At 37.0% G+C, this 12,621-nt stretch overlaps 1 protein-coding gene across 2 annotated transcripts in view; it reads right to left on the reverse strand.

Annotated features, from left to right (window-relative positions):
* PIBF1 (progesterone immunomodulatory binding factor 1) overlaps positions 1–12,621 on the reverse strand; it is a 159,799-nt gene that overhangs the window by 141,902 nt on the left and 5,276 nt on the right. For both annotated transcript variants that reach the window (XM_016216463.2, XM_087814302.1), the window contains exons 3-4: positions 6,696–6,894; positions 4,253–4,372 (exon numbers count right to left, since the gene is read on the reverse strand). In XM_016216463.2, the coding sequence (XP_016071949.1) occupies positions 4,253–4,372; positions 6,696–6,894 (319 nt within the window). The remainder of the gene's footprint in view (positions 1–4,252; positions 4,373–6,695; positions 6,895–12,621) is intronic.

A 12,621-nucleotide genomic window follows, 5' to 3' on the forward strand; every position in this document is an offset into this window, starting at 1 on the left:
TCCAGGATCTAACCAGTTCATACCACGTCCACTCTAACACCCTGATCTGAAGCAGTATCACTTCTCATGTAGATGACTACAACAGCCTCATAACAAGTGTCTCTGCTTCAGCCCTTATAGGTCTATAGTTTACTACTCAAACACCATTATCTGGGACGTTAAGTTTTTTAACCCTTTGCGGTCGTATTAAATTTGGACATGGGTGTCGTACTGGTCGGAATTAATTTCCATTGAAAGAGCAGTGATACATAACATGCAAGATTATGAAGGATAAACAAGAGAAATTATGAACTGATACATGAATGAATAGAGTTAAGATTCGTGCAGTTCCTTGCTGTGGTGGCTGAGAGCAGACATACGACCACAAAGGGTTAATATACTTTGCAACTCTACTATGTACCAGCCAAAATGATCCTTTTACATTATGTCAGATAATGTTACATCTTTCCAAAATCTTGTAATGCTTCCTTTCACTTAGGGTCAAAGTCCTTACAATGACCCCAACAGACCCATTACCTCTTTGATCTTATCTGTCTCCAACTATTCTCCCTTTCAGCCATTCCAGTCACATTGGCTTCTTCAATGCTCCACAAATAACAAGGCACCCTCTTGCCTTTGCATTGGCCGTTCCCTTGTCCTGGAAGTTTTGAACTTGAGAACTTTGTTGTTTCCCTCACCTCCAAATCTTTACAAACTTCTAACCTCCTCAACAAGGCCTACAAGGTACCACATACAATTCTGAATATGCTTTCTTTCCTGCACCACACAGTACTACTTATTCTGATCTCTTTTTTCTTTATTCCTTTGCAGTTATCACCTTTTATCGTATTATGTGATTTGCTTATTTATAGTGTTTACAGTTTCCCTGCACTCCTTTTAAAATATAAACTCTATGAAGCCAGAGATCATTGTTTTGTTCATTAAGGCATCCCAAGCACCTAGAACAATGTTTGCCACATAGATTACAATAACCATTGAATGAATGATTCTCATTCTTATAATAATGACCATGTGAGGAAGGTATTATACATTATAATCTCAATCTTTCAGTGGAGAAGTTTTAAGATTTGGGGAAGGGGAAAGTAGAGAAGGCTAAGCTGTTTTTTAAAATCTAAGATCATCACGCCATTGTCAAGTTGTAGCAATGAAACTTGAACTGATATCTTTGAATTCTCCAAATATCAGCAGTAAACTTAACAAACCATTTAAAAAATCAACCCCCACAACATATAATTAAGCAAAAATTCTTTTAACGTTAAGTATTAATATTTATCGTTCACTATATCCTTATAAAAAAGTCTTAACTGGTATGACTTTAATTTTAAAGTAATTAGTTTATTTTTTCTCAGTGTTGGGCAAGTTGACCTGTACTGGCCTTAGACAAGCACAGGAACCAAACTTTAAGGGTGGCTTTAATATAAAAGTAATTCTATTGTGTCTAAATCATATTCTCCGAATTTCTAAGACCTTTTATTAAGTACATAAGAGAGTGCTTAATTATTTTTCTCTGTGTTTCAAATTGTTTATATTATTATTAAATTTAGGAAAAGGTTTAAGACACAGGATTATATTTTTAGCTGACAGGTGATAAAACTTTAAGTAACAAACCTGCATAAAAAAAGAGTCTGTGATGGTTAATTTCATGTGTTACCTGGTTAGGCCACAGTACCCAAATATTTGATCAAACATTATTTTAGATGTTTCTCGGAGGTATTTTTTAGATGAGATTAACATTTAAATCAGTAGACTCCGAGTAAAGCAGATCATCCCTGAATGGCTAGCCTAAAGGCCTATCCCATTAGATTCTGGACTTGCCAAGCCTCCATAATCATGTGAACCAATTCCTTAAAATCTTAGATACCTACATGTAGATATCTATATAGTGGAACCTCAGTTATCCAACTTAATTCATTCTGGAAGGCTGTTCAAGAAGCGATTTGTTCGAAAACCAAATCATTTCCCCCCCCCTTAGAAATACGTAAATTGAATTAATTTGTTCCACACCCCCCAAATGATTCTGTTTTAACCTTTTTTATATACAGTACATGTCTAATGTACTGTTTAATCTATATACAAAGACCTCTTTTCTTAAATTTCTTGAAAACCCCTCTACTAGTCTTAAATGTATCACTCTCAGCACTTGTTCCAGGGGTGTCTTTCAGGAGGTCAGCATTCTGTATCTTTCCTTGTTCATATATCACTGCCTCCAAAATGCTGTCACTGGCTGACTGCTCTTTGTTTATTCAAATCAGCAACAGTTTTTCTACCTCTTCAATTGCCCATGATCAGTTTCTTTCACATTCTTAGCAACATTAGCACTCTTGATGGATTCTTTATGTTTTAAACTTGTGCTAATTGTCCATTTCTCCAGCAACAAAAGCAAAAATACCCCAAAATATTCACAGTACAACTTCCTGAGATGTTAATAAGGTGGTAAGGTTTAGCTGTAAACTGACTCATATTGGTGCATTCTCTCCTTCCTTTGTGGCCTGAGAGACACTTTTTGTCATGCTGATATATCAGCAGGAAAGGGATGTCAGGTCTGGAGAACTGAAGTTTTTGTTCCACACCTTAGACATTTTAATGAACAACTTGATCAAGTAACAAATTGTTCTAGATGGAAGATGGACAACCGAGGTTTGACAGTATATATATCCTGTTGGTTGTTTCTCTGTATTAAAAACACTCAGAAACATAATGTGTTAATTTTGTTTTCTTTCCTATCAATAAAATACTAAAAGTGTTAGCAAAATTGAAACAAATTAAAATCTGGATAAAATGCTATTAATGATTCTTGAGAGCAGAGAGACTTGCTTTATCACAGAGTAAAAAAATATATCACATGCTAATGATAATTCTAGAGTTGTAGCCTTATCTTTTTTTTTGGCCCAAGGATCCTTCGTTCAAGAGAAACCACTCTTAAAATCCCAAAATGTTAAAGTGATTAAAAAAGAGGTGATTTCATATAAATAAGGATAGAAAACTCCTCCAGCCTTCCTAAAAATAAGTCCTTGAGTGATTCTGAGGTACCACAAAGTGTTGCAGAACCAAGTGTGAAAAGTTGTCTTACTGTCTTGTCTCCAATAAATCCTGTTCTGCAAACACCACCACCATCCCAGGAATTTTACAGAAACAATAGAGATTAATGATTTGACTAAGGCTGTAAAATTAGTTAGTAGGCCAAACTGAGGCCTTCTAATTTTGTACTTTATTATTTTGACTATACATGCAAATTTTTTAAAAATTAAAAGCTATCTTCTAAATGCACAAAATAGTTTACTGCACACTGTGGCAGATTAGCAGATGGAAAATACCCAACAATATAAAGAACCTTGTATTAGTGTTCACACAGGCCATCTGCCTCTCTGGCATTGCTCCTGAGGATTTCATCACTCCCAGGAGAGGAGGAAGCTGAGTCTTTATTTTGCCTGTAATATTGGTTATATATTTATGACATAAGGTGATTCTGTCCAGCACTAATAGTGCAGCAATTTAGAGCATAAAAATATAAATTAAATTATAACTGTTTACTTCTGAATAATAGAAGGTAAAAGCTGTCTTTGAAGTAAAATACAAAATAAATATTTATATGCCACTTTGCTAAAAATCATGTTTCTCCTTTGAAACAGAAACCCTGGCAATTCAATGAAATGACTGAACAAACAGTATTATTTTTTCCATTTGACAGAGTAGGAAACATTAAATAACTTGCTCAAGGTCACACAGAAAATGAGAGTGCCAAGATATCATCCAAGGTTCTAACTCTAATCTACTAGAATTTGAACTCTAGAAGGGCAGACCCTGTCTCTTTTGTGTTCACTGCTGCCAGCACTGAGCACAACACCATGCATATCACTGGGGCCAATGCTAGTATCAGTGCACATGCTCTGAGCAAGTATTTGGAGAGCTAACTGTATTTGATGTAGAGGGAAAGTGATGATAAATGGATAGTAGCTCCTTTCATCTATCACAAACAAGGCTAATCTGTAATGAAGAACTGAGAATAAAATGAGTTTACAATAAAATGTTCAACCATGATTACAGGTCAATATCATAGACTTATCGTGTCAATCTTTAAGATGACTATTTCTAGTTTAACCTCCTTCCCACCATTTAAGAAGAATCACAACAGTCAGCATCCCCTAGTCCTATTTTTCTATCACTGACTTTGATATTCCTATCACAGATCTTGAGCAATTCCTTATAGAAAAACTTGGTGCCTCTTGTCACCAGTGATCAAAATTATACAAACCTCTGTCAGTTGTTTCAGTTGGCCTTTGTTTTCAGTTAATTCTTCTGATAGGTAATTCTTTTTCACTTGTAGTTCACAGATTTCCTTCTTTAATGGATCCATTAGTTCATAGAACCGAATCTTTAAAAAAATTAAATTAATAAGCAGGCTTTAAACCCAAATTACAATTAAAATTTGCTAATTTACAGTACTCTCAATCATTGGTAATAAAAATAAAATATTAAGGTCATAAGAGAAAAGTGTTAAGGAGTTTCAGATTAAGTGCTTGTACAAAAAAGTTTTATTTATACAAAACTAAAGCAAGGCAGTCGTTGATTGACCTGACCACTAATACTTTAACTCTTAATGTTCACTTTCGTTCCCTCAAGGCCCAGATTATCTGTAACTTCTACCCCGACAGTCTCTCTTTCCTCTCTATTAATACTCCATTTACTACTTACTCCTCTTCTGTTACTCCCACTCTACACTATATGCTTGCTATTTCCTGAACACATCAAGTATTCAAGACTTTTGCTCTTGCTGTTTCCTAATAGACAAGTTTTCTCCATATATAAATGCATGCATGGCTCATGCTTTCATTCCCTTTAGGTCTCTGATCAAAGGTCACCTGGTCACCCCATCAGTAAAGCTCTCCCTGATTCAACCAGCCTGATTTAAAATAGTCTGCCCACCTGGTGGCAGTCCCTAATCTTCACTCTTGCTCTTTTCTCTATAGCACATATGACAAACATTCTACATATTTTACTTTTAATTTCTTGTCTGTATTGTTCCACTAACATATAAGCTCCATGAGGGCAGTAATATTTTGTCTTTACACACTGCTCTATCTCTAATGCCTAAATATACAATAAGCCCACATCCTAGGCTCTTGCTGAAGCCCTACTTACTGCTACCATAGCAGTGTAAGAGATAATCAGGATGAATTGGGAGGTACCTTTCATATCACTACTTCCATTCAGTTCAGACCTCTCTTCCCGCTCATAATTCTCTTAGGGGAATTTGCCTGCCCTAACCTAGTGAAGTGTTCCATCTGACAAGTTCCTATAAAACAAAGAAGACATGAGTAAATTAGGAAAGGGCAATTAGGGACTATCGGAAACACCTTAATATACAAAAGTCCCATATTTGTTAAGAGTTAAGTCCTAAGATTAGTCCTCAACACCAAAGATAACTAGCTAACTAACTAGGATAGTACAGTACTGCCTGTGAAAACAAAAGATATGACAAGGAACACTTACAAAGCAGAGAGCAAAAATATGTATAACTGACTAATGGAATACTTGATATCTATTATGAATAAAGCCTCCTGGACAGCACTTAGGATATCTGTTTTGGACAGTACATGTTAGGCGGAAACATTATATTTAAGCCGTTTAAATAAAAAACTGGACAAAAAAGTAATACATTTTGTAGGAAATCATTAATCTGGAAGTCTTATCCAAATGAGAACCAAGAGTAGCAATCACAACTCGAGCAAAATAATAGGTAATATTTTATTGTTTACAATGTTCTAAGGACTAAGATAAACATTTTACATACATAGTCACAGTTAATCTTCACAATTACCTCAATAGAAAGGTGTTACTATCATAATTAATCCTTCTATAGATGAAAAAATTCAAGCCTCTTAAGGTAAAACAACCTCTACATATCATAAACCAGCAGTTCTCAATGGGTAGTATGGGGACCACTGCCCCTACCCCAGCACTCTGAGGCCTGTCACTATTTTCCTAGTAATACTAAAATTTTATGCCTGTTTTGCTCTCATTCTCTTACGCCTGTTTAATAGCATCTGCCAGTGGCTACATGATGTGTGAAGATATCAACATCCTTAAGGCTAATGGAACATGTGCTTATGTAGTCTTGCTTTAAAAAATGTGTTTTAATTTCTAATATGGTAAATATTAATCGATATACCCCACATAAACAAAAGTCTTTGGGGTCCTCTGGTTTTTAGAATGTAAAGGGATGCTGACACCAAAACATTTGAGACTACTGCCATAGATCAATCCTGTATGTAGATTTATGTAACCAACACTACAGTCAAGATCCTGAACTAGATTCACAAAGACCTCCCTCATTTGACCCCTTTGTAAACACACCAACTCCCCTCTCCTCTACTATCCCTAACCCCCTGCAATCATTTATCAGCGCTTATGTCTATAATTTTTCATGTTGAGAATATTACAAACCACCAGTTTATGATAAAATAATTCATTTCTATACACTATGCAGCCATGAACTTCAGAGCTCTATTTATTGCTTGCCTTTGGAGATCAGTGGTCAAGACCCTTTAAAATTTAGTGATCTGAACACCATTCACCATCTTCAGATCAGGGCCATAAAATAATTGGGTACTTAAGAAGTTATGGCTACAACATAAATGGCAAATTTTAGTCTGAAAATATATGCAGTTTTTAAAAAAATGATATAAGGTACTTACAGATACATATTCAGGAATAGAGAGCTGATCTTCAGGGAAACCTTTTAGTTTAATATATTGCTCTTCTGTCAACTCAAAGTCACGCAGGTTTCGACGGATATCTCCAGCTTTCTCTCTTAGCTGAAGATTTGTCTCTTCTAGCTGTTTCTGTCTCAATAAAATAGTTTCCATTTCTTGTTTCATTAGTTCTTGATATTTTCTGTTAGAAGAGAATTCATGGCAAGCTTAAAAAACTTCTCAAGATTTAATTTTCTCAAAGTCACCTTTTTATAGGAACATAAAATGAGAAAATAAGTAACTCAAATAGTATATTTGGCTCTATTTAAATTCTTACTTACTTAATCAGTTAAACATGAAATGATAATTCTATACTAATTACTAAATGTGCAGCCCTGGGGAGAGGTGGAGTGGAGGGAGGTGGAAGAAAGTGGGGGAGAAACGGTGATGGACGGAGACTTGACTTGGGGTGGTGAACACACAATACAGGGTACAGATGATATGGTGTAGAATCGTGTGCCTGAAACCTGTATAATTTAGTTAACCAGTGTCACCCCAATAAATGCAATAAGGAAAAAACAAATAAATGTGCAACCACATAAATGATTAAATAGAGTATTATTATTCTTAAAGAATAACTTCAGCCCTGGCCAGTGTGGCTCAGTTGGTTAGAGCATCATCCTGTATACCAAAGGGTCGTGGGTTCGATTCCTAGTCAGGGCACATATCCAGGCTGCAGGTTCAATCCCTGGTGAGGGCGTTTACGGGAGGCAACTGATTGCTGTTTCTCTCTCTCTCTCCTCTATCTCTAGAATCAATGAAAAACATATCCTATGGTGAAGATTAAAAAAAAAAAAAAAAAAAATTTAGCCCTGGCCAGTGTTGCTCAGTTGGTTGGACATCATCCCGTGCACCAAAAGGTTGCTAGTTCAATACCCATCAGGGCACATGCCCAGGTTGCAGGTTCGGTCCCTGGTAGGGGGTGTGCAGGAGGCAGCCAATCAATGTTTTACTCTCACATCGACGTTTCTCTCCCTCTCCTTTCTTCTCTCTCTCTCTCTCTCTAAAAAAATAAAATAAATATTTTTAAAAATTTAAAAATAATATCAAAAATTCAAATTATAAAATTATACATTTCTTCTGCTTAAGGTTTAAGTCTTATACATCTGTTTTGAATCCTACTCATTAAAGTAATTTTCATTTCTCTTTGTCCAGGTACTAAAAGGTATACCTCCTTAAGATGGCAACATGGAACCACTATAAGGTATTAATTTAAATCAGGGGTGGGGAACCTTTTTTCTGCCAAGGGCCATTCAGATATTTATAATATCATTCACGGGCCATATAAAATTATCAACTTAAAAATTAGCTATGAAAAAAGCTCCTAGATTTATTGAATTTTGAGTCCCACTTGCGGTTGCCCTGGCAGGATCAGACCAAATGATTTCATGGGCTGAATATGGCCTGTGGGCCAGAAATTCCCCAACCAATTTAAACAATGAGGTGATGAAAACAGAAATTTGCACATAATCACCCTTTTTAAAGAATACCTATAGTAGACACTGCTATTGTTAGTTGACTAACCAAAGATTTTAAGCAGGAAGGGACCATCCCTACTATAGCACTCACGTCAGTATCAAACATGCTGTTATTTCTACCTTAAAACAAATGAACAAACAAAACCCACAACTTCTGACACCATTTCAATGCCCTCTTTGTTTGTTCCTCCATGGAACAAAACTTCTCAAAAGCTGGAAGCTCACTGCCTCCAATGCTTTTCTTTCTTTGACAGGGTAAGAGATCCTTCTTTGACATACCAAAATCAGATTATTTTATTAAGTTCATATTTTGGAAAAATTTAAAAGTACATTTTGTAACTCTTTCCATTTTATTTGTATTTATTTATTTATTTAAATATACCTTTATTGATTTCAGAGAGAGGAAAGGAGAGGGAGAGAGAGAGACAGAAACATCAATGATGAGAGAGTCATTGATGAAGCCCACAACCCGGACATGTGCCCTGACCGGGAATCGAACCCCGATCGCCTGGATCCCAGGTCGACGCTCAACCGCAGAGCCATACCCGGCTGGGCAACTCTTTCAATTTTAAATACAAAGTTATAACTTGCACATAACATCTGGCTTCTGGTTATTATTTTCCATACTGTATTTTTTCTTTAAAAACACTTAAAAAATTTTTTCAATTATGGTTGACATACAGCATTATATTAGTTTCAGGTGTATAATACAGTGATTAGACACTTGTATAACTTATGAAGTAAGCACCCTTATAAATCTAGTAGCCACCTGACACCACACATGCTTATTACAATATTACTGACTATATTCTCCATGCTTCTATGTCTCTGGATCTATTTTGTTCATCAGTTTATTTTGCTTATTATATCCACATATGAATGAGATCTTGTAACTTGTCTTTCTCTGACTGGCTTATTTTGCTTAGCATAATACTGTCCGGTTCCATCCATGCTGTCTCAAAGGGTAAGAGATCCTTCTTTTTTATAGCTGCATAGTATTCCATGGTGTAAATGTCCCACAGCTTTTTTATTTACTCACCTACTGATGGGCACCTGGGCTGTTTCCAGATCTTAGCTATTTTAAACTTTTTAAAAAAATATTTATCTTTATTGATTTCAGAGAGAGGAAAGGAGAGGGTAAGAGAGAGAGAGAAACATCAATGATGAGAGAGTCATTGATTGGTTGCCTCCTGCAATCCCTGACTGGGGATCGAGCCCGCAACCCAGGCATGTGCCCTGACCGGGAATCGAACCCCGATCGCCTGGATCCTAGGTCGACACTCAACCGCTGAGCCATGCCGGCCAGGCAGATCTTAGCTATTTTAAATTGTGCTGCTGTGAACACAGGGGTGCAAAGATTCTTCCTGCTTGGTGTTTCAAGTTTCTTAGGATATATATTCCTAGAAGTGGGATCACTGGGTCAAACGGCAGGACAATTTTTAATTTTTTGAGTAAATTCCATACTGTTTTCCGTAGTGGATGCACCAGTCTGCATCCCACCAGCAGTGTACTAGGGTGCCCTTTTCTCCACACCCTCCCCAGCACTTGTTTCTTCATTTGTTGATGGTAGCCATTCTGGCAGGTGTGAGGTGATACCTCACTGTAATTTTAGTTTGTATCTCTCTGATAAGTGACTTTGAACATTTTTTCATGTCTCTTGTCCATCTGTATGTCCTGTTTGGAGAAGTGTCTATTTAGGTGCTCTGCCCATTTTTTAATTGGATTGTTTGTCTTCCTTTTGTTAAGTTGTATGAGTTCCTTACATATTTTGGGTATTAACCCTTTATCAGGTGTGTCTTTGGCCTTTGTTTTAATTTTGTCTGATATAAGTATTGCTACCCCAGCTCTTCTGTTTCCATTTTCATGAAATATCTTTTTCCATCCCTTTACTTACAGTCTGTGTGTGTCTTCTGATCTGAAGTGGGTCTCTTGTGCACAGCATATGTAAGGGTATTGTTTTCTTATTCATTCAGCCACCCTATGTCTTTTGATTGGAGCATTTAATCCATTTGCATTTAAAGTAATTGTTAATAGATATGTACTTATTGCCATTTTATTATGCATATTTTTTTCTTCTTAAAGAAGTCCCCTTTAACAGTTCTTGTAATACTGGTTTAGTGGTGATGAACTTCATTAGCTTTTTCTTGTCTGGGAGCTCTTTATCTGTCTTTCGATTCTAAATGATAGCCTTGCTGGGTGATCTTGGTTGTAGGTCATTCTTTTTATCACTTTGAATATTTCTTTCCAATCCCTCCTGCCCTGCAAAGTTTCTGTTGAGAAATGGACTGAGTCTTATGAGAGCTCCCTTTTAGGTAACTTTTTCTCTTGCTGCTTTTAAGATTCTTTGTCTTTTAACCTTTGGCATTTTAATTATGATGTGTCTTGGTGTAGGCCTCTTTGGGTTCACCGTATTTGGGACTTTCTCTGTTTCCTGGACTTGTATGTCTATTTACTTCACCAGGTTAAGGAAGTTTTCCATCATTATTTCTTCAAATAGGTTTGCAATTCTTTGCTTTCTCTCTTCTCTTTCTGGTACCCCAATGATGTGAATGCTGGTATGCTTAACTTTGTCACAGAGGCCCCTTAAACTATCCTCATTTTTTGGACTTTTTTCTTTTTGCTGTTTTGATTGGGTATTTTATGATACCTTATCTTCCAAATTGCTGATTTGATCCTTTACTTCAGCTAATCTACTGTTGATTCCCTATAATGCATGTCATTTCAGTTACTGTATTCTTCATTTCTGACTGTTTATTTTTTGTTTTCTATCTCCTTTTCAATGTTTCTTGTGTCTTTGTTAAAGCTCTCAGTTCACTGAGCACTCTTATAACCAGTGTTTTGAACTCTGTATTTAGTAGATTGCTTATCTTCATTTTAATTAGTTCTTTTTCTGGAGTTTTGTCCTGTTCTTTAATTTGGTAACATGTTTGTGTCTTCATTATGGCTGCCTCCTTTTTTTCCCTATGTATTAGGTAGAGTGGCCTTATGTAGTAAGGTGTCCTGTGAGAGCTAGGCGCTCTTGGTGTGTCCCTTGTATGGACTGTATGTGCCCACCTGTTATAGCTGAGCCTTGATTGCTGCTGGCACATCAATGGGAGGGATTGACCCTCAGGCTTACTGGCTATAAGACTGGCTGTGACTATAGCAGAGGAGCTGTTGTGCAGGGGGATGGCCCCATGGAGCAGGATTTGCTTTGGCAGGGCTCTGGTGCCTGCCAAGTCTGCCCTTTGGGTGCGTCATTTGTGGAGGTGGTCTGATGGTGCTTTGGTATGGTTTGAAGCTGGCCACCGGTGTGTTGGTCCTGGGGCCTTGTGGGAGAGCTCTGGTGCAAGTCAGTATCAGCCGCTGCCTTTGCTCTGCCCGGGGCCACCTGGTATGAGCTACAAAGTGATCTAGAGATGCTACTTGTACTGGACTTGGAGGTGCCTAGGAACTGAGACTGGTGGCCACTAATTGTCAGGCTTGCGGCCACTTAGCAAGAGGCTCTCTCTAGTGCTTTTCCTGTTAAACGCAAGCCAGTCAGGTTTACAGCCCCCCTCCACTGAAATTTCAAGGTTACCAATGACATCTAGTTTGCTAATGATCAATTTTTAGTTCTTTTCATCCCTAACTTAATGATAACACTTGACACAATTGATCTCTCTTTCCTTGTACACCTTCTTTGCCTATCTTCAAAGACACCATAATCTCTTTATTTTTCTTCTATTTTACTGATGGTGCTCTCTGTCTTGTGTGGTTTGTGTTAATGCTGGAGTACCGGGTCCTACACTTGGGGAATTAATCCAGTCTCATGACTTAAATACTGTCTGTATCCTAATGATTCCCAGATTTGTATCTCTAGACCAGACTTTCCATACAATTCCACATGGATTTCTAATCAGACAACTCTAACTTAACAAATCCAAAATAAACTCCTGCTCTTCACTTGCAAACCTATTTCACTGTGGTTTTTCTTAGTTGACAGCAACTCCATTCTTTTATTTATTCAGGCCAAAGATGTTGGCACAATCCTTGACTCTTCTTCTCTTAAACGGCACATCTAATCCATTATGACATCCTACTAGCTTTACCTTCAATATATTCAGAATCCATATACTTTTTACTCCCATCAGTGATCAAGAGGATTATTGCAATAGTCTCCTAACTGCACTCTCAGCATCATTCAATCTGATACATGTCTAAAAAGTTAGAATAGAAGCCCTATTACTGAATTCAGTGGTTTTCAAAGTGTTACCCTGAACCAGCAGCAAGCAGCATCACCTGCTGCTAAATTTCCATTAGCAGAAATGGAAATTTGCTGGATGCCAACCCAAATCAGAAGCTGAGAGTGGGACACAACAATCTTTCCTAACAAGACTTCCAGATAGTTCTGATACATGCTAAAGTTTAAG

This window comes from Miniopterus natalensis, chromosome 2, assembly GCF_054644295.1.
Source record: "Miniopterus natalensis isolate mMinNat1 chromosome 2, mMinNat1.hap1, whole genome shotgun sequence".
Taxonomy (NCBI): Eukaryota; Metazoa; Chordata; class Mammalia; order Chiroptera; family Miniopteridae; genus Miniopterus; species Miniopterus natalensis.